The sequence below is a fragment of the Tenrec ecaudatus genome, chromosome 1, assembly GCF_050624435.1.
Source record: "Tenrec ecaudatus isolate mTenEca1 chromosome 1, mTenEca1.hap1, whole genome shotgun sequence".
Classification (NCBI taxonomy): Eukaryota; Metazoa; Chordata; class Mammalia; order Afrosoricida; family Tenrecidae; genus Tenrec; species Tenrec ecaudatus.
In genome coordinates, this window is record NC_134530.1 from 67,908,789 (window position 1) to 67,936,187 (window position 27,399).

Below are 27,399 nucleotides of genomic sequence, written 5' to 3' on the forward strand. Positions count from 1 at the left end.
TCATACAAAGCCCCTCACCAACCATCCCGAGTAGACTGGAAAGGAGCAATGAGAACCTCTACTGTGACACAGCAAAGGTGTTTCAAAATGCCACATGCACAACAGGGCTTGAAAGAACTTGTAGAACAATCCATTATCTTTTTGAGACCCCCCCCCTCATAGTCTTGGTTCTGTTAAAGTACAAATGAAATGTTTGTGGGATTAAAGGTTTTCTTTTTACACATCCACTTTGCCCACGTTGGGGGTGGTTTTTCTTTTTTGTTGGGCTAAGAACAGTCTTTTATCCCGGGCATCTTCCACAGCAAAATGACGTAAGCATACATACCTAACACTGACGCCAACTCAAGCAATATTGTAGATTATCGCTGCAGAGCACGACCAGATGTCCTTTCTGAATTGGCTAAATTAGTCCTCAGGTATGCATAGAAGGTTCAACGGCTTCCATTTAGACATCTTATACACAAGATTCCGGAAGATTCTGTTTTGCACTCAGTCTTTAACTTGGAAAGACAACCTGTTCTTATCACACTTGAGTTCATCATCATGAAGCTGTTATTCGGGGAAGAACATAAAGGATTAGTTCGTCAGGGTGCAGTATAGCAACGAAACATACAACTCTCCTCTGGTGCAGCAGTTCTGAACCTGTGGGTTGTTACCCCTTTGGGGCTGAACGACCCTTTCACAAGGGTCGCCCAATTGATAACAGTCGCAAAATTAGCTATGAAGTAGCATTGAAAATTATTTTATGGTGGGGGGGTGCGGTCACCACAACATAAGGAACTGCATTAAAGGGTCTTGGCACTAAGATTGAGAACCAATGCTCTAGTCTTTTAATGCTTCCTCCCCCCACTATCATGATCCCAATTCTACCTTACAAATCCAGCTAGACCAGAGCATGTACACTAGTACAGATAGGAACTGGAAACACAGGGAATCCCTGCAGGACCAGTGGTGAGTGGAGATACTGGGAGGGTGGAGGGAAGGTGGGGTGAAAAGGGGAAACTGATTACAAGGATCTACATATAACCCCCTCCCTCGGGGACGGACAACAGAAAAGTGGGTAGACTTTGGACAGTGTAAGGCATGAATAAATAATTTATAAATTATCAAGGGTTCATGAGGGAAGGGGGAGAGGGAGGGGTAAAAATGAGGAAGCTTATACCAAAGGCTCAAAGTAGAAAATTTTGAAAATGATGATGGCAACAAATGTACAAACGTGCTTGACACATGGATGGATGGATGGTGATGAGTTATACGAGCTCCCAATAAAATGATTTTTTTAAACGGGTTATTGATATAGAGGGGAGTCTACCTATAGCTCCAAGAGTAAGTTATGAAATAGATTAACTCCAGTATTCTTTTTCATCACAAGGCTATTAGCTCTGAACGCCATCCGTGTGCCCTACAGGTAGGTCTCTTTCTTCCAAGTGCAACTGCATGCTCAGAAATGTGAGGGGATAAAAGAATGGACCCCTTCTCCATCTCAGGAACGATTCGTACCTAATAATCGTAATGCTACAAACACTGGTAAACGTTATCTAAAACTACCCTCTAACCATTTTGAGATAATGGGTATGAAGTGAAGATCCACGTGTCCCATCAAAGAAAGGTAAAGTCTTATCATCTATAAACAGCAACACTATTTAGTATGTAAAGGTAACTAGTAAACTTTTTAGACTTAATGGAGAATTCAACCAAGTGTATGTAGTAGATTTTTTTAAAGTTTATTTAAAGGATTTTTTTTTACAAAAAGAAGCCAACAAGAGAGACCCAGTGAGACTGAGACGTTCCAAGTCTTCATCTCCTTTTGCCCTGGATATTTGTAAAGATGATGCTTAGCGCGCTCTGCTCTTCATTTTCTCTCTTGTCCGTTTCCCAGGTCTCTTCTGCAGAAAGAGAAACACACCAGTCACACAGCAAGTTCGGCTTTGGGTCCCGGGGTCCGAACAGACATGCTGGCAAAGCGAGTGGGCAGGCGTAGGGGGAGGAGGGGGCTGAGTCCTGCCCCTCCCTGGGCATCTTTGGCTCACTTACATTCAATCCTTTCTTTCCGGGCTTCTTGGGGCCCTTGCCATGGGCTTTTTTGGCCCGGAAGCTGGACACATCATCATAGCTCTCTCGGGTGTTCCACTTGGAGCCTTTCTTCTTGCCGCCAAAGCCAAACTTCTGGTTTTTATAGCGTCGTTTGGCGCTGGGCCTGGAAATGTATGGTACTCCAGGTTACCAGTTACGCCCAGCACTGCAGACCCTAGCAATACGTATGCTCTAATGACAACCTCGCTGTCGGCAAAGCCCCGCCACAGGCACGCGTGGTGCCCAGTCGCCTCCTCGGCCCTAGTCTTACTCTGCAAACCCCCAGCAAGCTCATCTACGCATGACTTTGACCGCCAAGCACGAAAACAAATTAAGAAGCAGGAGGGATCTACACCCTTACATGGCTCACGGCTTACTTTCGGAAAGCTTTCTGTCTTGAATAAAATCTTGCGAAATTATCATCAGTTATTACTATCCTTAAGTACTTAATGTAACACAATTTCAAACTGGTCATCCCACAAGAATCTCAAATCCAGCATTTCCAAAACTGACTGCCCCCTCCCTCCTCTTTCCTAGACAGATTTTACCTCCTATATATGAGCCCAAATGAGGCTGGGATCCTTCAACAACCACCAGGCCACCCAAGAAGTCTACCTCGACTCCAACTCCTCTCGCGCTGTAAACCCAGTTACAGACCCCTGCTGATCTCGCTTCTGGAATGTTTCGGCTCGCTGTCCCTTCTCTCCCCGTTGCCACTTTAGGTCATGATCGCTGCTCCTCTGGACTCTCTCCACAGTTCTCTAATTAATTTCCCCACAATCTGCACAGGTGCCACCATGATCGTGTTAGAATGTGAATATGCCTGCTCGACATTCTGAGTAAGAGCTTTCAGTAGCTCCTCTGCCGAGAGGATTAAGTCCAACTCAACAGGCCAAGCCAAGCCTGCCTCTGACTTGGCTCAGGGCCCTCTCCCCTCTCCAGCCGTAGCTCACCACTCCTGGCCTCACACACTCCCATTTGCTGTTCCTCACACACCTGCTGCTTCACATCTCCATGCTTTTGCGCATCCGCGTTCTTCCGTCTTGAGACCTGCTTCTCATCTCCCCTACTCCCTGGCTCATTCTTACTCACCCTTCACTCAACTCAGCTAAGTCTCTGTTCCAGGATGCCATCCCCACACCGGGGCCCCACACGTGTCAGGTATTTCTTCCATGTGCTTCCCTAACAGAAAATCGGTTGTCATCAAGCCACCTGACTTAAGCTGACATCATGTCTATCAGAACAGGATTGTGCTCCCGAAGAGTTTTCAGTGGCTGATTGTTCAGCATATCACCACGCCTTTCTCTTAAGGCACCACGGGGTGAACACTAACCTTCAGCTTGCGCTAGGTACTAGCTGAGCTCAACAACCGTCTGCACGACCCAGGGATTCCTGGCGCTCCCACATTACTCTCTAAGTATCCCCATCGGAGCACACATTGCACTTACTAATTGTCCCAACATTTCACATTTACAGTAGGAGAAAAATCTACTCTCTCTTAGTCCCATTAACAATGCACACCTGGCAACGAAAAATGCCCAGGTGCAAGGTGAGATGTGACGGTTAGAGCTGGGTGTGAGCTTGCCGGGCCCTGGTTCTCAGTGGTTTCACACTTCCTCCAGTTTTGTATCATGCCAAGTCTGGAGTTAACGATCAGGTCTTCGGCATCCACTATGTCAAGAGGTAAGAGTACATTACAGGGACCCTATCATGTCCCCAGGCCTGATGTCAAGTGTGCATAAAGATTGACAAAATTGATTAATAATATACAACTTTTAATCTTGAAGACATATGAGGCGCGTACTGTTTTCTCATTTTAATTGGTAGGGAAAAGAGCATTTAGAAAAGTTACTTGCTCAAAGTATCTTAAGATATGGCAGAGTCAAGATTTGAATACTAGGTCAACTTTGACCCTGTGTGTGAACAATCAACCATTACTGGGCGCTCACTTAAAATGTGCCAGACACCAAGTCTCCTTCTTGTAATCCTGAAAGACTGACAGACCTAAAGGACCAATGCTGTAGCACGGAGTCCCACAGCCTCGACGGAGGCTGATCTCTGTGCAGGGAGCCTATGTTCTCGAGAAGACCAGCCCATTCCCTATCACCACAAAACCCAAATCCTGCTCACCCCTTCTTCATCTGCTGGCCTTTAGCCTTTTCCTTGGTGCCCTGTGCAACAGGGTTCTGATCTCCCTCGAGGAAATCCAGTTTATCAGAGAAGCCTGTGGATGGAACAGTATTGTGATTATCACCACTACGTCTTAAGAAGATTGTTACTTACTAAAGAGGCTTTTTAAGTGGAACACTTTGCTCCCCAGGTCACTCCCAAACCTTAGGCTCAGTAGATCCAAAGCATAATGCATCGGCATTCACTTTAAGGTTCTCCTGTTCCCTAAACCCTTAGGGGTGAGATTACTGACCCTTCTGATACTTCTTAATGGCATTCATCATATGTTTTTTCTCCTGTTGTCTCTTCTGAAGAACTTCTGCTTGTACCTGTGAAGTGGACACCGCACAGTTACATGCACTGCAAACCACTGTTCCAATCAACATTAGCTGGGTACTAAACACTACTCTAAGTACTCCAAGTATATTCGATTTATCTCATTCGTCACAACCAGAGAACTCAAAACACCTATTAGGCCCTAAAAGGAAGTACAGAGAAAATTAAATGACTAGCCCAAGTCCCACAGCAGGCAAGCACTAAGCGGAGACTCACGCTCAGGCAGTCTGAGTCCAGAGCCTGCATTTCCAGCCCACTATTCCACATCCATTCACCAGCTGTTGCACGTCATGTGTAGGTTTCCCTATTGATCTGGGCAGATTAAGCAGTAGTGGAAAAGTACCGAATCGTGAAAGGAAAACTAAACGTCACCCATAAACAATCAAGAAAAAGATACATTGTTAACACTGTGTTTTTCCATGCAGCAGTATTCACATTTTGAACAGGATAACTCTTTCTTGTTGGAGTCTCTTTTGTGTGTTGCATATTTAGCAGCATCCCTGGCTTCCACCCACAAGATGCCAGGAGCACCCGCCCTCCCCTGGCTGTAATACCTAAAAATGTCTCCAAACAGTATTTGAGAACCATCCTTTCCTCGCATTAGAAATAGTGAACTCAAGACTACCGTGCGCTTTCCTATAATTGTTGTTGCTTTCCAGTCAGTTCTGCATGGAACCACATCAGACCGAGGCAGCGGAGCCAACAACCCCTGCGCCCTGCACAACGCCCTTCGTACCTTCTTTCCGTACTTCCGAAGCGCTCGCAGTTGCTTAGCCTTCTCAGACTTCTCCATGGCAACCTGCTTAGTCTGCAACTTCTGTCGAATCTGCAATGTAGAATGTTGCCAGCTCACGTCATTTCGATCTGAGATGACTGCCACGCAAGGCAACCAGAGGGAAACAGATGCCCCAGCTCGACAGCACTTGTGTTCAGAAGAACCTTGTGCATCGTTGATTCCGTACATTTGATACAGGATGATAAGGAGCCCCAAAGGCTTAAAGTAATACCTTGTGCCAGAGACTCAGTGTCAGCGGTAGAGCCAGAACTTGAAAGCCACTCTCTCACGCCCACTCGGTATTTGTTCCAGGACACACAACTCCCGCCTTACACTCTTGGAAAGACTAGCTTGGCCTCATCCCTCCTGTCTCCAGGCTGCAACCAGGCTAACGTGCAGCCTCGCGGATCCCTTCCCCCACAGACCACACACGATGAAGAAAACACAAAGTTCCCAGGGACCTAGCCTCTTCCCACAAACGTTTAAAGGATGGGAAGTTAGTTATTGGTGTGAACATATAAGTCATGTCTGAGTTTATCTCTAGACTAGCTTCCTCGAGTACCCAAAGAAAAAAGCTCCTTAAAACACAAGTAAATAGGGAGCGGCATCAATGTATCTGAGATGACCCAAAAAGGCTCGCTGCCACTGAGTGATTCTGATTCATAGCAACCTTATACTGAGTGTCCAAACCTTTGTTAATCTTCACAGGTACAGATAGCCTCATCTTTCTCAGGAGGAGCGGCTGGTGGGTGTGAACTGCCAACCTGGTGGTTAGCAGTCCAAAGCTTACCCAATTGCATTGCCAGGACTCCTTTCTTCCTCCCAGAGTTAAATGAGTAACAAGTTCTGCTTGGCTTCAGACTTTTAACGATTAAACCTCACTTTACAGAAGCGCTAAGTGAGGCCCAGAGAGGACTAACTTGTCAACAGGTTCTAGGACTGCTCAGAGGCAACAGGCATCAAAACACCAACAAGGAAACACAGAGGGCCATTCCTGTACCTCAGAGAATCAATCACATTCCTTAATGCAGTCCACAGCTTCAGTGTTTAAATTAGAAAGGAAAAAAAATCATCCCAACATTGAATCCACTGGTGGAGACCGTGTGAAATAAAATGGAGAATCTCAGGAAGAGATACCACAACAGGCTTATAGCTATCTTCAAGCAGGAGAGGACACACTGAAAGCAAACCGACGCACAGTAACCCTATAGGACGGCACAGAGCTGCCCCGTAGGGTTTCCAAGTGTGTAAATCTTTACAGAGGCAGAATGCCACATCTTTCTCCCATGAGCGACCTGTGCTGACGAGTGGTTAATCACTGCACCACCAGAGCTCACAAAGGCAGCTAGTCACTAAGTAGAAAGCCTCTGGTTATGCAGAGACAAATGGCCCCCCTCCTTACCTTCTGCATCTGCTGATCAGACTTGGCCATCTCTGCAAAATAATCGGTGGGTCGCCTGGTAGGGACTTTGAGCTGATGGAGGCGGGGAAGCACTGAGAGCACTGCAGCCTGAGCCTGCCGGTAGCTGAGACAAAGCGCAATGAGATGAGCGAGAGGCCTTACCCACTGTCCAAGATCAAAAGGCTCTCGAAGTCGGGCCTCCACCAGCCAGGGCAAGCAAACCAACACCAAGTGTAAGAAAACTTCGCACCCCTGGATATGGGGGAAGTGCAGCTGTACAGAACTCTTTAAAACTATACAAGGCGGGGAGGGTGTTGCTAAAAAGTTCACTAACAGTGCAAGAGACTGAAAACCCATTCATTCTACATTCTCATTGGGGAAACGACAGTGCCATCAGCTTCCACAAGCAATTTTTGGCTCCAAAAGCTGAATGCCCACCGAAAGTCGCTTATGACTCCTCCCTCCCTCTCTAGCACAGGGGCTTCCCACGCCTCCCACTTGGGAATCAAACCTACAAGCTCATCTCCCGCTGGAAGTCATCTTCGGGGTTAACAGCTCTCTGATCCTTGTCCTGAGGAGTTGACTGGGATCCACCGGCTTCTGGCACCGGACTCAGGGTCACGTCAAGTCTTTCCACCCAATCCAGATCCCGCTTGAATTCAGCCAAACACTGCTTCAGACCAGTCTAGGAAACCCACACACTAGACTCTTAGGAAAGATACCGAGATGGCTTCTCATAAAGTCAAGGCCAAGGCCAAGGCCAAAACGTTAACCCCTCCATATCTAGTAACTCTGTCGTTGGCCACGTGTCCAATGTGGGGCAAGAACTGTCTCCCAACCACAGCAGTGCCTTGGGCACGTCCCATCTGAGCGTAGCCCTCAATCCAGGGACCCAGCTCACCACATCGTTAGCGGCCTTCTTTGGACCCTCGAGCACGACATTGAGGCCCGGCTTCAAGAGACCTCGGGAAAACGCCTCCTGCAACTGTGGGAGGCAATCGATAGTCAGGACCGGGCAGTCGGGACCACCCCTCTCCCGGGCCCTGCCCCGCGAATTAGACTGGAACCTACCTCTCTGTCTGTGACCAGAGAATCGTCCGAGTCCGAGTCCGAACCCGAGGCCGGGGGAGTGTCCATTTCGCGGCGTGCGCGCCAACCCAATGCAGGGAACTACCCCGAGGCCTGCTCGGATGGAAAACAGCGCTCCCGCCGCCGGCTTTCAGAGCCCCGCTCGCTCCCGGCGACTCCACGTGCACTCCAACCGCGTCGGCGCCAGCAACTCAGCGACAGCTGAACTTTTTCAGGGGTACTTCCGCTTCCGGCTGCGGGCCCACACTTCCGGTTTGTCGTTGCTATAGAAACCGCTTCGGCTTGAGTCGGAGTCGCTTGGGATTCCTAAAGGTAATGTCCCTGGATGGATGCGTGGTCTGGGGGCCCAGTGAGTAGCCGCGAAAAGCGAGAAGGGGGACCTGGGGCCGTGCGGAAGAATTGGAAACCGCGAGGGAGCAAAGGGAAGAAATAGCCACGCGGGGTACAGGGGGTCCGAGAGGGGACGAGGATCTGAAAAAGGGGCGGGGCGGGACTGCGGGGGCGGGTCTGGGGGCAGGGCGGGCCTGTGCGGCTGTGGGCGGGTCCGGAGGCGGGCCTGTGCGTCTGTGGGGCGGGTCCGGAGGCGGGACTGTGCGGCTGTGGGGCGGGGCTGTGGGCGGGTCCTGAGGCGGGCCTGTGCGGCTGTGGGGCGGGGCTGTGGGCGGATCCGGAGGCGGGACTGTGCGGCTGTGGGGCGGGTCCTGAGGCGGGCCTGTTCCGCTGTGGGCGGGTCCGGAGGCGGGACTGTGCGGCCGTGCGGCTGTGGGGCAGGGTTGTGGGCGGGTTCGGAGGCGGGACTGTGCGGCTGTGGGCGGGTCCTGAGGAGGGACTGTGCGGCTGTGGGGCGGGTCCTGAGGAGGGACTGTGCGGCTGTGGGGCGGGTCCGGAGAAGGGACTGTGCGGCTGTGGGGCGGGGCTGTGGGCGGGTCCGGAGGCGGGACTGTGCGGCTGTGGGGCGGGTCCGGAGAAGAGACTGTGCGGCTGTGGGGCGGGGTTATGGGCGGGCCGGAGGCGGGGTGGGCCAATGGGGCGGGTCTTGAAGCGGGAACTAGGGCGGGGCGCTCCACTCAATGTCAATTGCTCTTGGTCTTTAGCAGCAGGTTGGCCTGGACCATGTCCACAGTAGTTGCTCAGTCGCTGCATGTTTTTGGTCTCCGAGCCCGCGTGGCCAACAATATCTTCTTCTTTGATGAGCAGACGCTTATATTTCCTTCAGGAAATCACTGTGTGAAGTATAATGTGGATCAGAAATGGCAAAAATTCATTCCAGGTAAATCACTTTAATCTTGACCCAACTGTACAGTACTGAATATAACCCCGTGATCGACATGCAGAGATTGAGAAGGAAAGTATTTGGGGCCAGTTTTCATCACCCCCCCACCAAGAAATAGAGAATAAATGTGTATTAATGTATATCGCATAGGGTGATCACACATAACCCAGTTCCATATAGTTGGTTCTGAATCTGTGTATTAGAAAAGGTGCCCTGATGGCACAGAGGGTTAAGCTGCTACCCAGGAGGTCAGCAGTCCAAACTCACCAACTGCTCCTTGGGTGAATAATAAAACTGTCTATTCGTGTGAAGATTTACAGCCAAGGAAACCCAAAGGAGCAGTGCTCTATCCTGCAGGGTCACTGTGAGCCAGAACCCACTTGATGGGATGGCAGTGGGTTGGGTTTTGCATATCTTGTCCTAAGTCACCAGTGACTATTTTCATAACTTTATAAAATTAATTTTCATGCACATTGGACCTGTTGATAGTATTCATGATTTCCATATCTATCTCTTTCTCCCCTTTTTCTTTTTCTCTTTTTAATCATTTCATTGGGGGCTCATACAACTTATCACAATCCATACATGCATCAATTGTGCAAAGCACACCCACACATTTGTTAACCTCATCACTCCCCAAACACTCGCTCTTTACCTAAGCCCCTGGCATCAACTCCTCATTTCCCCCCTCCCTCCCTGCTCCCCCCTCTTCCCTTTTTCTTACCTTAAAAAATAAAAGTATAATAAATAAATAAAAGTAGTGCGGCATATGCCTTCTACAGAGTGCATACTACATCTATGTAATATTTTTAAGAGCATAATGAAGTGAAGATCTGTGTACCTGTCACCCAGGATAGGAAATAGAAAGAACATTATAAGATACTAAATTGTATTGCATATTTTCTATATGGATCTCAGTATTAAGCCAATCATTATTTTGTACAGACCACGTTTGTTTGTACTTGCTTGAATATTTACTGACAGTTTTGTTCACCATTCCATTATATAAATCATGCACTCCCAGTTGCAATTATTTCTGCCTGCCTGAAGTTCAGCCTTTGTCATCTTGATTAATGATAATCTATTGGTGATAAACTCCTTATTTTTGTCTGAAAATGCTTATATTTCATCCTTATTGTTGAAAGACAGCTTTGCTGGGGATAGGATTTTTGTTAGCACATTATGAGTTTTACCCCAATATTACTTGACTTCTGTTTTGTTGATATCTTAAGAAAATAGCCATTAAGGTCTTCTGTGTAAACATGACCTGTGTTTGGCTTGTGTGTTTTTGGTGGGTGGGGGCATTGCATGTCTTTTAATCCTGCTAGAGATTCTTTGGGATTCCTGTATCTGAAAATAAGTCTTTTTGGATGATTCTAGAAATTTTTTATCAGTTGTCATTTAAAAAATACTCTTTTTTTTTCATTCTTTCTGTTAACACCTTCGGGTACCCTAGACCATCGCCTTTCTCCATTTCTCTTTCACTCATTTGTATTTTCTACTCTGTCTCCCTTCATTGCATGTTAGCTCATTTTGTTTAGATTTGTCTTTCAGATATTACTATATAATGTTTTCCATTTAAAATTTCAATTACATTTTACATTTCTTGTTCGTGATCTCATATTTCTTCAGTCTGCATCCCTTTGCTACTGCTCCTGACACTATTCCATACCACTAGGGTGCATATTCAAACTCTATCCATATTTCCCAGATGTATTTCTCTTTGGTCATTGTTCATGCCCAGGTCAAAGTCAAGATAGACCTAAGGACAAAATCAGTATCACTCTTATCAGCACACTTGGGGCCATGTGAGCAGGACATTCCAGAGTCTCGGATACCTGAAGCATGATCTAGAAGAGGCCATGTAAACTCCAGGTGACCTAGAGAGTCCATCTCATAGGAAGCTTGTAGCCAGGCCAGGACCACAGCAGAATACACTGACATGTAGGGTCCAGGGAAAGCACCCTAAAGTGTCACTCATGGCATAGAAAATATAAAGGTCATGAAAGCAGGAAATATGGATTTGAATGTGTTTTTCTATTTAGGTCCCCTACCAAGTCTCAGTTTTCCCATCTGTAAAATGGAGATGATGCCGTTTGTGTCTTCTGCAGTCTTGTTATAATTCTGAAGTTATTAGGTTTAGGATCTACCCTACACTGGTATGGCCTCACCTGATTACTACACTACATTGCTTTGCATTATGGGAGGTAATTTGCTCTACTTAAGGGCAGCTGATTTCCCGAGAGCAAATAAAATAGTGCTTGATTGAATGACTGGGAACATAGCCTAGCCAAGTTAGCATGTGAAATTAACCAACACGAGGAGTGAGTCACTCACTGGGTTAAAGCAACGTGAAAGCCTTCTACAACCCTAAAATGAATGAGTGTATATTGAGCACCTGTTAGGTGCCAGACGTTGATGACTGAATTAGAGATGAACCAAAGGTAGCTAAGTAGATAGGTAGGTAATCAAGCTTTCCGAGGCTCCTGCCTCACAGGAGTTCTCAGTCTGGTAGTGGAAATTAAAAAATAGATTCATAATTTGTTACTAGTTACTATTGAGTTCTTGTTGTTAATTGCTGTTGAGTTAATTCCACCTCATAGCCACCTCATGTGTCCCTACTAGAACTGCTCCATAGGGTCTTCAAGGGGTGGCCTTTCTAAAGCATATCCCTTTACATGTGTTCCAGCACACTTGAGGGTGGATTTGAACCATCAACCCCTCAGCTCAGAGTCCAAAGCCTTCCAGGGACTCCTTGTTCAAAAGAGTTGTTAGGTACCTTTGAGTCAGCTCCGACTCATAGGTACCCTGTGCATTACAGAACAAAGCACTGCCTGATCCACGCCATCCTCACAATTGTTATATTTGAGCATATTCTTAGAGCCACTGTGTCAGTCCATCTTGTTGAGGGTCCTTCCGCTTCTTCACTGACCCGTGACTTCCAAGCATGAGGTCTTCTCCAGGAAATGTCTCCTAATAGTGTAAGGTCTCTCTCTCTGGACTAGATTTAAACTTCAGTCCTTGGCTACATACGAGAAAGCATTCACGCCGAAGCCGGGCTCGTGATCCAAGTGAATTTAATGAGAGTTAAAAGAAGCTTCAGGTTTTACGCGACACCCATAGGATTCCTTTTGACCATGCGGCCTGGCAGAGACTGCTCAGGGTCACGCAAAGATCTCTCTCCAGAGTTTTCCTCCCACAAAGATGACCCTCTCCTTCTCGGTTCCTGCCTTTTCAAGGATTCCTGGGGGAGGCATGGTGAACGACCCCAGGTCGATCCCATTGGCTGAATTGCAATCACCCGGCCCAGGTGGGCTGATCCAGGTTTAAAGCCCATCCATGCCCACGTGCAGGAAAATCCAGGCCTTTGTGCTATGCTGGCTCTCCTGGGCATGCGTCAATGGACATCCCGGTCCCTAATGCTTGCTATCTAACAATAGCACCACACTGTACATAAGACGAAGTCCCTTACCTTCTTGCTTCTAAAAAGCATTCTGACTGTACTTCCTCCACGACGGATTTGTTTATTCCCCTGGCAGCCTCTTCAGTGAGTGGGACACATGCTATGCCCAGTATGATCCTGGCAGCCTCTTCAGTGAGTGGGACACATGCTATGCCCGGTATGATCCTGGCAGCCTCTTCAGTGAGTGGGACGCATGCTATGCCCGTATGATCCTGGCATAGACAGGGGTGCGTCCTTTGGACTTTGCCCTGCAACGCCCTAGTGAGGAAAGAAGGGAAGGACTGATTCCCCAAGGTCTCGGAGGTGGAAGTCATTGGACTTGGGTGCAGACCTCTTGCTTTTGAGGTTGTGTCAGGGTATACCAGCCCCTAACACATCATCATGGGTCCGGTAAGCACAATTGTACGGCGATGATAAGTAAAGATTAAAGTCATAGAGAGCATGAGAGATAGGAGATTGAAATAATAGACACATTTCATAGTAGCATGCTCACCTCAGCCTCACTTGGTGGTCCATGTGGAGAGAGATATTGCTAACCAAGGCTTTTATATTCTCTGGGGATGTACAAGCCCCCTAATTACAGGTGAGGACATGCATCACAGGAAAGGGCTGTGCTCTAGGTAATACTGTAATGGGAGAGGGGTGATCTAGGGCTATCCACTAATAGGAATGGGAAGGTCTAGGGGTACACATGTGACAAGATGGGCAGATCCTAGACTCAGGATGGCAGCCTACCTTTGGATGTCACTGAGCCGGTTTGACCTGTTCTCTGGCCCATCATAGAAACCATTGTCAGTAGGATATGAACCCACCTGCAGGGACCAACTAATGGTTGCAAGCCTTTAGGGAGAAGTAGCCCATTGTTCTTAACAGCAGGGAGTGGGCCCTAACCTTGGTGGGCCCAGACAGTGGTCTGGCAACTGACTGCCTTCAGGGAGGTAACTTGACAATCACTTACCATTAGCTGCAAGCAGTGTCCTAAGTCTAACCTATTTGGGGGAGACGACCTGGGAGAAATCTTTCTGTTTCTCGCAAGGTTGCCCAACAGCAGGCAACTTAAGACTGCAGCCATGTCTGCCACTTTAATATTTTCTTAGCTTTTCAAAACATGTCTTAGTTCAGCTCCCATAAAGAGTTGTTGTCTCAGAACCTCACAAGGGCAGATCTACTTTGTCCTCTGTAGGGTTGCTAGTAGTCGGAATTGACTTGATAGCAGTGAGTTTGGTTTTCAATTCTGCAGACATAGTTCTGCTGTAGTGAATGGTGTTATTAAATTTTCTACCTATATCTAATCCTTATTGTGTTCTTAAACAGGATTCACTCACTTAAGTCTTATGTACGTATTTTAGTTTTAAAAAGTTATATATATGAATTTTATCATATCTCAGTAGCGTTTTAAATTCTATACAATTGGCTAGTTTAATGATGCTATTATTAGCATTATGCTATTAACATATAATTACACTATTATAGAGTTGAATTGGGTGTATCTGCTGCGCAAGACCACTGTAGAGTTTTGGAAAGCAGGGAGGTTACTTTGAGGACTAAGGTCCCCCTCACCCTAGCCATGGTATTTTCAGTTGCCTCCTATGCATGTGAAAGTTGGACATTGAATTAGGAAGATTGAAGAAGAATTGATGCAACTGAATAGTGATGCTGGTGAAGACTATTGGCAGTTCCTCAGATTGTCTAAAGGACCAACAAATCTGTCTTAGAAGTACAACCAGAGTGCCCCCTAGCGGCAAGGATGGTGAGATTCATCTCATGTACTTTGGTCACATTGTTAAGAGAGACTAGTTCTGGAGAAGGACATTGTGTTTAAAGTGGAGGGGCAGCGAAAAAGAGTAAGACCCTCTACAAGATGGATTGACACAGTGGCTGCAACAATGGGCTCAAGGTAGGACCAATTTTGAGGATGGCACTGGACCGGGCAGTGTTTTGTTCTGTTGTGCATAGGGTCATTATGGATTGGAACCAACTTGACAGCACCTAACAACAACAACGATTAGACTTCTGAAAGGCCCCAATGGAAGTTACTTGTACTGCTTCTCAGAAAGCTGCTGGTGCTACCTCTACAGTAGAACACGGCTATAAATGGAATAAACCTTAGGTATATACATGGATTTAACAATAAGCCCTCACCTAAAAATCAGTTCTTATGATGCAGCCCCACTATCTAGTGACCCTCATGTGGGATCACTGGAGAGATGGGTGCTGGAGCAAGTGTGGTGAAGGAATCAGATGGTGCCCACTATCAGAAAGCATAGCACTGGGGTCTTAAAATCTGTCTTAAACTATTGATTGCATAACTCTTTTTAATGCATTCAAACTACTGTATGGTATATAAATTATATATTAATAAATTTAAAGAAAGTCCACTCTAACATCTCTAATTGCCTATAATTTAACTGGAACATTATAACACTCATTATCTGAATTATATGAAAATATTTCTGTGACTTTTATGCTATAGACATCTTGGTTTCATTTATACAAGCTACTTAATTCCTGGTTCAAACTGTGTTGAACCTCTAATAAGCCTCTTTTCTGTACTCCAACTTTTTAAAATATTCTGTAATTTTAAGACTTCAATTTAGTTAATTTTATTTATATCTAGTATTTACTACTGATATCTCATAGAAATGTTGAGGGGAAAATGAAAGAATAATCAGCATTAAAAAAACAAATTGGAAGGAGCAGTTTTTCTTTTCTTGCCTCCCATAGGCAAGCTCATCTGTGCTCACAGTTTAACTTCTTGTTATGCCTCTTATTACAAATCTGTGTTTTCAATCCAAGACTCTTCCCTACTTTGCAATCATATCTAGCTGCCTGGTGGCCGCTTTACCTGAATGATCCACAATATGTACCTTACACAACATATCTAAAATTAGATATATCATTTTCTTCCCCTACCTCTCTTTTTTCAAGATACTACCTTGCCAGACATTCAAACATGTAATAAAGATATAATTACAAGAAAATGTGGCCCTTATATAAATATGCGAGGTAGCTTTACATTTTTATGAAAAAGCTTCTATTATCTTTTTATTCCATTATTCCATGGACTTTCTGATATACTGGCCAAAGCCCAAGACCATTGCTGCAGCGTTGATCCCTACTCATCGGAAAGTCTATAGTGACTCGCAGTGATCCCCTTGGAAGGGCAGGGTGGAACTGTGCCTGTGGGCTTCTGAGACTGCACCTCTTTACTGAAATGGCCTCATCTTCTCCCTCTGGTGACGTGCTTAGCAGCCCAGGGGTGTAGTCCCTACACCAGTGACCGTCTATGACAAAGGAGAATGGCCCCACGGGGTCTCCAAGGCTGCAATCTTTACTGAAACTGACTGCCACATCCTCCTAGGAACAGCTGGTGGCTTCAAACCATTGACTTTTTGGTTAGCAGCCAAGCGACCAGAATTCTTTTTACAAATAAACCAGAAGCTCAACATTAAATATATGTATATATAATACATTTGTAATATATTTATAATACATACATATATTTAATGTAACATAATGATGGTGTGTTCGTCTGGGTAGATTAGAGAAAAAATCCATACAAACTCATGTGTATGAGAGAGTTTTATATAAGGGTTAACTACATTAAGAAAGCATCCCGACCCAGTCCAGTCCACGCCCATATGTCCGATACTAATCTATAAAGTCCTCCTCAAACTCACAAAACACATGCAATGATGCTGAATGCAGGATGATCACAGGCCAATGGGTAGAAAGTCTTTGGGTTCAGTGGCGCTGTAAGCATCTCAGTGCTGGCAGGGGTCTCCACGTGGCTTCTCCAGTTCCCAGGACACGGGGTCTTACCAGCGTAGTGCCATGTGTCTTGTCAGTAGAGCGTCTCCAAGGGAGAGAGTCGAGAGAGAGAGCAAGATATCTCCTGTCTCCAAGGAGGAAAATACAGCACTTCCCAGAATTCTCAGGAGAAGGCTATACCCACACAAAGGTCTCATTGGCTGTCTCCAGATTGACAGGCTAGACTCCACCTCTACACTCGTAATCCTCAAATTGACACCAGATTATGTCACTTCCATGGATGGCATTTGAAATCAGTGCTGGGACAACCAGTGAGATGACTTGGCAAATGGAAAACTATTCAGATCTTCATTTTCTAGCCTTTCCCATAATGAGCCTAAAATGAACTAAAAGGCATCTGTGTCCAAAAAACAACACCTGGAAGTGAATAAACATGAATACACAAATATCACGTCTTTGGAAAATTTCATCATCCCCCTAACTTTCTCACCCACCAAACCCCTGTATTCTGTCACAAGGTCACCACTCCCAATCGCCTATACCAAAACAAATGTCACTCATGACCCTACTCCCTTCCACAGCCCATCCTGCAGGCAGTCACCACATCTCACTGATTTTGCCTCATGGCATTTATCCCGTCTTTTCCTCCTCACGGTTCCAAGTTTCACTGGCTTCCCTTGTGCCTCCCTGGTGAAGTCCACACACTTCTGCATGATCCTTGGTGGTCAAGACCTGGGTTCTTCTCCAAGACTGAATTCCTTCTGCAGCCTGTTCAGAGAAGTCTCCTGTGCTGGGCACACATGACTTGCATGTCTCTGTAGCTTGTGGTGAAGTAGCAGCTTGGTGTCCCATTGTCCACTTGGTATCCCATTCCTCACTCATTCTTTCTGCCCCAGGTGTGTACTCGGGCCTGACTTATCCACTGGGCACAGCAGGTACAAGTTGTATGGCACACAATACTTTCAGGGAACCAAGAAAATATTTTAACTTTATTTTTAAATTAGGAAAATGAATATAATAACAATGAGCATATAATAATGAATCTCAACCTGGATTTAAAAAAAAAACACTGTCTTCAAGTTGATTCCGACTGGTAACCACCTTATATAGTGGTTCTGGGGCTATTGATTTTTACATAGCCTGACAGCCTCTTCTTTGTCCCATGGAGTGGCTGGTGGTTTTGAATCACTGAACTTGTGATTAGTCATCCAACATCAAACCCAAGGTGCCATCAAGGCTCCTTCTAATCAAAATGAGCAGGTAATGAATTACAACCCAAATATAGTCCTCTTTATATCCATGTAGCCATCCACTGAGAATATAATTCAGGTTGAAAATGTTTATATAGTCATTTAGAACTAATAGAATTAAAATGTTGATGTTTTTATAAAGTCCCAAAGAAAAAATGAGTAGGACCCACAGACTCATCACATGACCCATTCCCCAAGTGAAGTGTGTGTGCTTTCACCTTGCCCCAGTTGCTGCTCCCTAGGTGGCCGTAGTGTGTGTCCTCGAACATTCCAACTCCTAGTTGCAAGGTGACTGGTATTGCCGGGCATCACCACATAATCGCAGGAAAAGGGCAGAATGTATCTGTCCCTGGTTTTCTAGAAAGCATAGGTTCCCCATAAAGCCAGTCCAACAGATTTCTGCATCCACCTCCCAGCCAGAAGGCCTGAGGCCCATCTAACGGAAACGGAGAGTAAGAAAGGCGGCAGCTGGCACCCTCGCCCCCGGAGTCGAGGAAGAGTGCTGCGTACTGACTATACATAAAGGCCTCGCCGCTCCTGTCCTGCTGCTTTCTCTCGAGCAACCTCTGGCCACCCCTGACTCACATGCTGTGGTCCAGTGGTACCCCGCTCTGCGCAGTCTTCTCATCAGGCCGTGCTGTTTCTCAAACGCACACATGCGCTCAAACTCCGCCTGCTCCCTCCTCCTACCCCAACCCAGTGATCTCTCCCGTCCTTGGCCACCTCGTACTCACAAAGGTATTAGAGCAGCAAAAGGCTGATTGCTAATGGCAGTGTGTGCTCCTTTCTTCACTACTGTACCTGGTTCCTTTGAGTGAAAGCACGGCCTCCCTCACCCCACCCCCCCCTTTCTCTTCTGTTTGCAGGCTCAGAAAAGAGTCAGGGCATGTTGGCTTTGGCCATCAGCCCCAACCGGCGCTACCTGGCCATCTCCGAGACTGTGCAAGAGAAGCCTGTCATCACCATCTACGAACTCTCAGCAATTCCTTGCCGGAAGCGCAAAATCCTCAATAATTTTGACTTTCCAGTTCAGAAATTTATTAGCATGGCTTTTTCTCCAGACTCCAAATACCTCTTGGCCCAAACATCAACTCCAGAGTCAAACCTTGTCTACTGGTTGTGGGAAAAACAAAAAGTAATGGCCATCGTAAGAACTGATACCCAGAACAACACTATCTACCAGGTATCTCCCAGCATAACAGTATCAGGCGCATTAAAAAGCATAAGAGCTATCTCTATTGAAAGCTGTCTCTGTAGCAAGAAGTGTACTAATTTTTTACATGCATGTCTTAATTTAGTCGCACAGCAACCATCAAAGGTAAGCACTACTGTTACTACCCCCATTTGACAGATGAGGAAACTGAGGCTCTGAAAGGTTAATAAACTCAAGATCAGTGAGCAGCATCGCCAAGGAGCAGGACACAGGTTTCTTTAACTTCAGTTCCTGCCATCTTTGCTGTGACCCAGGGCCCCTTCTGGCCACTCATCAGGCCCAGAGGTACTGGATTGAAAGAACCCAAACTTTTTTTTTAAATCAAATCATTTTATTGAGAGCCCTTACAGCTCTTATCACAATCCATCCATCCATCTATCTATTATGTCAAGCACATTTGTACACATGTTGCCCTCATCATTCTCAAAACATTTGCTTTCTATTTGGATCATTGGTATCAACTCATTTCCCCCCTCCCTCCCTCATGAACCCTTGATAATTTATAAATTATTATTTTGTTCATGTCTTACACTGACCAATGTCTCCCTTCACCCACTTTTCTATTGTCCATCCCCCTGGGAGGGGGTTATATGTTGATCATTGTGATCAAGTTTTCCCTTTCTCCCCACACCTTCCCCTTACCCTCCTGGTATCACTACCCTCATTATTGGCCCTGAGGGGTCCTGCCCTGGATTCCCTTTGTTGTGAGCTCTTATCTATACCAGTGTACATGCTAGCCAGATTTGTAAGGTAGAATTGGGGTCATGATAGTCGGCGGGAAGAAGTATTAAAGAACTAGAGGAAAGTTGTGTGTTTCATCAGTGCTATACTGTACCCTGACTGGCTCGTGACCCTTCTTTAAGGGGATGTCCAATTGTCTACAGATGGGCTTTGGGTCTCCACTCCACCCTCCCCCTCACAGCCAGAGCAGTCATCGCTCATCCAGTGCCTTCCCTCCCTACGGACAGAGCTGGAGAGGTAGCGTTAGTAGAGGGAAGGTTGTTTGGTGATCACAGGATCAGACAAAAGCCAGGTCGATCCAAGTTCTCTCTGGTGAGATCTGATCCAGCATTTCCATTCAAGTACATTCAGTAAGCAGTTCTTAGATGCCCACTATGAACCCAGCACGGGGACTAAAAAGATGAAAGAGCCACAACACCCATCATGAAGTCACCGTCTAGCGAGGGCAACAGCTACCTGCCCAGTATTGCGCACCGGGATGCGTGTTTGATAGGAGGAAGCTCAATATGCAAGAACTACACAAGCCTGCCAGGCCATCGCTTTCCTGCACCTCTAGCTGAGCTGTTACTGCATATTATTTCTGTAGTTGGGTTGCTTCTTTTATATACATTGGCATGTGTGCTTGTGTGGGTATGTAAGCAAAACTCACTGCAATCAAGTGATCCCCCCTAAAGGACATGGTAGAACTGCCTCTGAGTTCCCTAGACTATTAACTGTTTACTGGTGTAGAAAGCCCTGTCTTTTTCCTGAGGAGCATAGTTGTTTTGAACTGCTGACCTTGAGGATCGTAGCCCAGCATGTAAACACAATGCCACAAAAAAGTTCATGGAACTAGAATGGAAAACTAATGGAATTTTCCCATAAGCTTCTTTTCATATTTAAAACTTAGGTGATATCCTTTTTTTTCAGTTTATCATAAGACTTTACAAAACCATTTTATCATGAATGGGGTGAAGGCTCACAGAGCAGTTCATCAGTTTTGCATTCAACAATCCACACAATGCCCATTTGTTCTCATCCGAAGTTCCATCACTGTCACGCATCCCTCTTCTGCCCTGAGTTTCCTGTGTGTGTTCTCCCTAATTTCCTAACCCTCCTGAACTGGTTGAAGCTTCTCCTGTGCATGTATATTTGCTGATCGACCTCTTATTGTGGTAAATATATAGGGAGCTAAACTGCCATTTCAACCGTCGACGTGTACACTTAGACATTGTGTTCATCCTGTTGAGTGGCTGTCACCACTAACTTGGCTGCCGTTTTCCATCGTCCTTAACAGAAGCTGAGTGTCCCCCACATGCTGTGTCGTGCTCTCACTATTACATCCTTGTTGGCACAGAGCCTCACTCCTGTCAACGCTTGCTCATCCTGCCTTTTGGCCTTTGTACGAAGCCTCTTTGTAGTTATCTTAGTTTAAGATCCGCAGGCCATGAAAATACAAGTGTAACGGATCTACATCTGTGCTTTATCAAATATAAAATCAAGTTTGTATCATTTCGTGACATTCAAATGGTACTCAGAGCTACCAGAAGTCAATTCTAATGAATCAAGTCAGAAGCAATCCCATCAAGGTTGGTTTCATGAATCTCTGGCTTTGTTTCCCTCTCCCATCACACAGGTGAGCTTCAATCCCCAGGATAACACTCAGGTGTGTGTCACTGGAAATGGGATTTTCAAACTTCTCCGTTTTGCTGAAGGAACTCTAAAGCAAACCAATTTTCAGAGGGGTGAACTTCAAAACTATCTGTCTCATGCCTGGGTGTCGGATGACAAGATTGTTGTCGGCACTAACACAGGCAAGCTCTTCCTCTTTGAATCTGGAGATCCGCGCTGGGAGACGAACATCATGGTCAAGGAGCACACCAGTGACATGAAGAACTTGGACATGCTTCAAGAGTCAGAGAGGTAATGGGGGCGCTGGGGGCTGGTTCTCTCCAGAAAGGTACCTGTCGTGCTAATAGCATCCAACAGACAGTAGCATATTTTTTAAAATCACTCAGTGACCCCTGAACCCTAAAGACCAACTGAGTTTTTTTAAATCATTTTATTAGAGGCTCATACAACTCATCACAATCCACACATATATCAATTGTGTAAAGTACATTTGTACATTCATTGCCCTCATTATTCTCAAAACATTTGCTCTCCACTTAAGCCCCCGGCATCGGGTCCTTGTTTTTTCCCTTCCCTCCCCACTCCCCTCTCCCTCATGAACCCTTGCTTTTTTATAAATTATTACTTTGTCATATCTTGCCCTGTCTGACGTCTCCCTTCACCCACTCTTCTGTTGTCTGTTCCCCAGGGAGGAGGTCACATGTAGATCCTTGTAATTGGTTCCCCCTTCCCAACCCACCCTCCCTCTACGTTCCCAGTATCGCCACTCATATCACTGGTCCTGAAGGGATCATCCGCCCTGGATTCCCTGTGTTTCTGGTTCCTATCTGTACCAGTGTACATTCTCTGGTCTAGCCTGACTTGCAAGGTAGAATTGGGATCATGATAGTGGGTGGGGAGGAAGCACTTAGGAACTAGAGGAAACTTGTATTTTTCATCGTTGCTACATCACACCCTGTTTGGCTCATCTCCTCCCTGAGACCCCTCTGCAAGGGGATCTCCAGTGGCCTACAAATGGGCTTTGGGTCTCCACTCCGCACTCCCCCCTCATTCACTATGGTAAGCTTTTTTTTGTTCGGATGATGCCTAATACATGATCCCTTTGACACCTTGTGATCTCACAGGCTGGTGTGCTTCTTCCATGTGGGCTTTGTTGCTTCTGAGTTAGATGACCGCTTATTTACCTTCAAGCCTTTAAGACCCCAGATGCTATATCTTTTGATAGCCGGGCACCATCACCTTTCTTTGCCACATTTGTTTATGCACCCATTTGTTTTCAGCGGTTGTGTCGGGAAGGTGAGCATCATAGAATGCCAATTTAATAGAAGAAAGTATTCTTGCATCGAGGGAGTACTTGAGTGGAGGCCCAATGTCCTTCCGCCACCTTAATACTAAACCTATAAATATATGCAAATAGATCTATCTCCCCATACTCATATATAAATATATTTGCATATATACATGTCTTTTTCTAGACCTCTGAAAATGCCCTTTGCCTCCCAGCTCTTTCCTCTATTTCCCTTGACTTTCCTCCTGTCCCACTACCATGCTCAGTCCCCACCAGGGTTTCAGCAATTCCTCTTCATTACATTACCCTTGATCATGCCCTACCAGGCCTCCCACGCCCTCTTCACCACCAATTTGTAACACTTGTTGTTCCCTTGTCCCTGGGTTTGTTAATAGCACTTCCTTTCCCTCTACCTCCCCATCTCTCATGTCCCCCAGAACTGTCGGTCCTATTGTTTTTCCTCTAGATTGTTCATCCAGCCTATCTTATTTAGACAGACCTGTGGAGATAATAACATGCACAAAAACAAGACAGAGCAAAACCAAACAGCAATATACAGCAAAACAACAAACCAATGACAATAAAACAAAACACAAGAAAGAAAAGCTTGTAGTTAGTTCAAGGACTATTTTTTGGCCTTTAGGAGTGTTTTCCAGTCCAGTCTGTTGGGGCACCAAGCCCTGGGCCCAAAGTCCACCCTCAGCATTCCCTGGGGACCTCGCCGCTCCATTCCCTTGCTGTTCTGTTGCACCCCTTAGTGTTTTGCCTCGGTGTGGCGGGATCAGATCAGGTGCAGTTCCCACACTGTGTCTCCGGTGTTGTCCTCTGTAGGGCTGAACCAACTGCTTTCCTTGACCCTCTCCCTCTAGTGTTGGTCTATTTTTAAGCATAAATTCTGCAGACATGATAATAACCCCAATATATTTCTTTCTTTTTATGTAACTTCATCAATATTTTAATAAGAGCATTCCTTTCTAGAATTAATTCTGGTGATGGTTGCACAACTCCTTATAAGATTAGACCATTGAACTGTATGATATGTGAATTATATGTCAACGAAACTGTCTAAAAGACTCATAAATAAAATAAGAGTCATCTTCCACACTATAGTCTGTGTGTGTGTGTGTGTGTGTGTGTGTGTGTCCCACACTCACACACTGTGGCTGCCTAATTTACTGAATCAACGAAGTAAATGTCCCTCGAGTTCCTGCTGTGCACCAGGCACCTTGCTGGGTGCTGGGAGTACAGTTCCTTGCAATTCGGTAACAGTAACAGACCAACAAGCCCAGTTTTCACCATCCCCAACCACTGGCATCTCCGTTTATTGTCATGATTCTGTAAGAGCTTCCTCGTGAGTCCCTCTGCCCTCTCTGGGTGCTCTGTTAGACAACTCTTGCGGGCACAGGGCTCTAAGAATAAGGCCTGAACGCTTCCTCTTGGCCTCTGTGCTCCAGCTGCGCTGCTCCTCTCTATGGCCAGCAGCCATTCTGGCCTCTATCCACTGTTCTGTTTCAGTGCCCTGACTACCCTGTCCCCTCACTTGTTTCTGAGCTTGGTCACATGACAACCCTTCTGTTCCCCTGCCTCCCCACCACCACCACCACCACCTCCACCTCCACCTCCACCTCCACCACCACCACCACCACCACCTCCACCTCCACCTCCACCTCCACGCGCGCGCACACACACGCACACCTGATAAATGTCTGTTAGTCCTTCTTGCCTCAGCTGGCAGCTCTCAGATGTGCTCATCCCAGCAAAGTGCAGCCCCTCTCTAACTGTCCTCAAAAGATCCCTGTCACCTGGTCACACACCTGTAACCCGCTGTCCCCTAACAGGCCGTCACATGCTCCAACCCTTCTCTTTCCCTTAGGTCTTAAGCTCCTGGTGCCAGAAACGTAACAGAGCTTCAGTAGATGTTGGTTGAAATGAGAGAGGAAACTTGAACCCTGAGTTCAAATCGCAGCTCTGCCATTGCTAGTGGTGCGGCCTTAACAATCAATGCCTCTAAGTCACTTCCTTCTTAACCAGGAAGGGGAAACGATGGCTGGAGCTAACACACAGGGTTGTGGGCTTAATCCAACAGCTAACCTTCCAGCCTCCCCTCTTCAGCCTTTGTACAGCATTCCCAGGCCGCCAGGGTAGCGTGTTCACTGTGGGGAAAGGGACCACACTGGGCGGTCTCTCCTGGCCCACTCAGCCATTCTTCTTCCCCATTCCTAGCAGACTCATCTCCCTGGGATGGTCTCTGAACGGTACCTGCTGTCTTCCTTTTCCAGCCTCATCGAGTTTCCACCCCCCAGTTCCCCAGTGCCTTCCTTTGAACAAGTTATGCCTACCAGCAGCAACAGCCCGCTGACCCTGCCACAGGTGTTTGCCATCGCTGCCTATTCAAAGGGGTTTGCCTGCTCTGCTGGGCAAGGGCGAGTCCTGCTGTTTGAGAAGATGGAAGACAAGGATTTTTACCGCGAGAGCAGGGAAATCCGGGTAAGGAGAAGAGGACGTAGCCGAGCTGGGTGCTGTTGCCACGTGTTGTCCAGCCAGGGTGCTCTGACAGGACCATGAGAAGTTGCTCAGGGATGACTTGAGCTCCATTCCGTTGGATGAGCTGGAGGGGATTGGGGTTTGGAATTGGGAAGAGCTGGGTTCAGAACCTGGGCGATAATTTTGGGAGAGTCCTCCAAGGACTGGGCCTCTCACCAGATAACATGTCTACAGCACATGAGACAAAGTCTTGCCGTCTTCCCTCCTATGGAGGATTCCGGCTGTCCTTCTGCCAAGACAGATGGTTTGTTCTTCCGGCAGTCCACAGTCTGTATGTCCAAGCTTCTTTTTCCACACCATAATTCAAATGCCTCGATTCTTCCCTACGCTTCCTTATTCATTGGGCACCAATAGTAGTCATTGGTGCTCTGGTTAGCAACCCGTTGAGAGGCTTTTGTGATACTGAAGTCGGAGAAGCAGGGCAGTCCCAGGGCAGGCAGTTGGTAGATGGGGAAGTGGGCCTTTATGAAAGTTTAATCTATAACTTGTACCCGAGCAGGTGTAGGCAGCCAGAGCTAAGGAGGTCTCCATGCTGGCAGCGAGCCTCTGAGGCAGGATGGGGTTCCCATGCCCATACCCATTGCCGTTGAGCAGGTCTCAGCTCCACGTGACCCTGTAGGACAAGCTAGAACTTCCTTGGGGGTTCCCAGACCATAGCTCCTTACAGGAGCAGACAGCCTCATCCTTCTCCCATGGAGCAGCTGGTAGGTCTGAACTTAACCTGGTGGTTAGCAGCCCAGTGTGTAACCCACTGCGCCACCAAGCTCCTCGGGAAAGATAATGGAGATGTTAGGGAGAGGAGTGACGTGAGGATGGACTGGGGAACAGGTGTTCTGGAAGCATGGTGAGTCTCCTGTGCCCATAAAGCAGTTCATTCTTTTGTTTACTCATCTAATTACTATTTGGGGTGTTTACTGTGGGCTGTTTGCTATGTGCTGGACTCTGTGCTAGTTTCTAGGAATTATGTGGGTCAGCTAAGCATGAAGACCCTGTCCTCCTGTGCCTTCAAGCTCAGTCAACAAGTGTGTTAGTCTGGGTAGACCAGAGAAACAAATTCATAGACACTCATATGCGTATAGTAAAGAGCTGTATATACAAGAGCAATCGGATATTGAGAAAACATTCCAGCCCAGTCCAGATCACATCCTTAAGTCTGATATTAGCCCATATGACCAATACCAATCTATAAAGTCCTCTTCAGACTCAGGCAACATGCAATGATGTCAAATGCAGGAAGATCACAGGCCAGTGGGTGGAAAGTCTTGTGGATCCAGTGGCAGTGAAGCATCTCAGCACTGGCGTGGGTCTCCACGTGGCTCCTTCGGCTCCAGGGCTTGAGCGTAGCTCCATGTGTCTTGTCCGCAGGAATATCTCACAGGGAGTGGGCCTGTGTGTCTCGCCTCCAGCAAGCTATTTATCTACCTTAGCCCCTCCAAATTAGATCATCAAGCTGTGACCTGATTGGCAAGCTAAACTCTACCCCTTCTCTTTTAAGTCTCAAATTGACACCAGATTATGTAACTACCGCAACAAGCAAATCAATATATTGTCAGGGATCAGCACTGAGGAGAAATAGAACTGGGAGGACAGGGAGTAGTTAATGAAGAAGGTGCATCTGAGCAGAGACCTACTAGATTGAAGCAGTTGGAAATGTGGAGTTGCACTTTGGGGATGAGGTGAAGACCAGAGACAAGTGGGGTGACATTTGCCTGGAAGTTCATAGAAAACTGCCCTTAGAGCAGTGAACATTCTACCGGCGCAAAGCCAGACGCCCTGCCATCAAGTCGATTCTGACTCCCAGCGGCCCTACATGACGGACTAGAGGTACCCCACATGGCTTCCCAGGCTACAGTCTTCGTGGAAGACAACTGCCGCACCTTTCCCCTGCACCACAGCTGGTGGGCTCGAACTGCCATCCTCACAGTTCACAGCCAAACGCTGCATCCACGGCACCACCAGGACTCCCGATTTATATGCCGTGCTTAGCATTGTGTATGGCACGTAAGCTCTGCTTTACTTTTATATTTTACATATCTATCACTGCAATTATTTTAAATACTACATTGTTTTTATTGAAACCCCATATTGGGTAAACAGGGAGAAAGACACAGAGGAGAACTCGAATTTTGCCGTTTCTAATTGAGAGACTGGGGAATGAGATCTAGCCAGGGACACTGAGAGATAGTGGTTGTCTGTTCACTCATTCATTGTTCGTTCAACTGTGATCTACTGTGCTCCTGCCCCGGGACCGGCTGCCTGTGGGGTGACTGAGATGATGTGTCAGGCTCAGCCCCTCCCCAACAGGGCGATGTCTCTGGAGGGAAACAGCAAGTCAGTGTTCCTACAGTCACGCGCTGAGTGCCCCCGTGTGCCGCGCACTGTCCCAAGCACTGGGGAGTGA

The 27,399-nt window shown here is 46.7% G+C and overlaps 2 protein-coding genes across 2 annotated transcripts in view; one reads left to right on the forward strand and one right to left on the reverse strand.

Moving 5' to 3' along the window:
* Window positions 1-1,703: 1,703 nt before the first annotated feature.
* Window positions 1,704-8,063, reverse strand: EBNA1BP2 (EBNA1 binding protein 2). Its single transcript, XM_075554927.1, has 9 exons — window positions 7,827-8,063; window positions 7,657-7,740; window positions 7,271-7,440; window positions 6,756-6,879; window positions 5,315-5,404; window positions 4,496-4,571; window positions 4,204-4,297; window positions 2,035-2,197; window positions 1,704-1,886 (listed from the first exon to the last, which is right to left on the reverse strand). Exons 1-9 carry the CDS (start codon window positions 7,890-7,892, stop codon window positions 1,836-1,838), a joined length of 918 nt encoding a protein of 305 aa, XP_075411042.1. The 5' UTR covers window positions 7,893-8,063; the 3' UTR covers window positions 1,704-1,835.
* An 894-nt stretch (window positions 8,064-8,957) lies between these two features.
* CFAP57 (cilia and flagella associated protein 57) overlaps window positions 8,958-27,399 on the forward strand; it is an 85,527-nt gene continuing 67,085 nt past the window's right edge. The window contains exons 1-4 of the mRNA XM_075530674.1: window positions 8,958-9,114; window positions 18,468-18,784; window positions 21,171-21,457; window positions 24,734-24,941. Of these exons, the coding sequence (XP_075386789.1) occupies window positions 8,958-9,114; window positions 18,468-18,784; window positions 21,171-21,457; window positions 24,734-24,941 (969 nt within the window). The remainder of the gene's footprint in view (window positions 9,115-18,467; window positions 18,785-21,170; window positions 21,458-24,733; window positions 24,942-27,399) is intronic.

What these genes read in the sequence shown, in the direction of transcription:
- EBNA1BP2 (XM_075554927.1), bottom strand. Translation starts at nt 7,892, where the DNA reads ATGGACACTCCCCCGGCCTCGGGTTCGGACTCGGACTCGGACGATTCT. An exon ending in CTCTGGTCACAGACAGAGAG is followed by an intron (nt 7,741 to 7,826) that starts GTAGGTTCCAGT and finishes TGCCTCCCACAG; the next exon opens with TTGCAGGAGGCGTTTTCCCG. An exon ending in AGAAGGCCGCTAACGATGTG is followed by an intron (nt 7,441 to 7,656) that starts GTGAGCTGGGTC and finishes TGGGTTTCCTAG; the next exon opens with ACTGGTCTGAAGCAGTGTTT.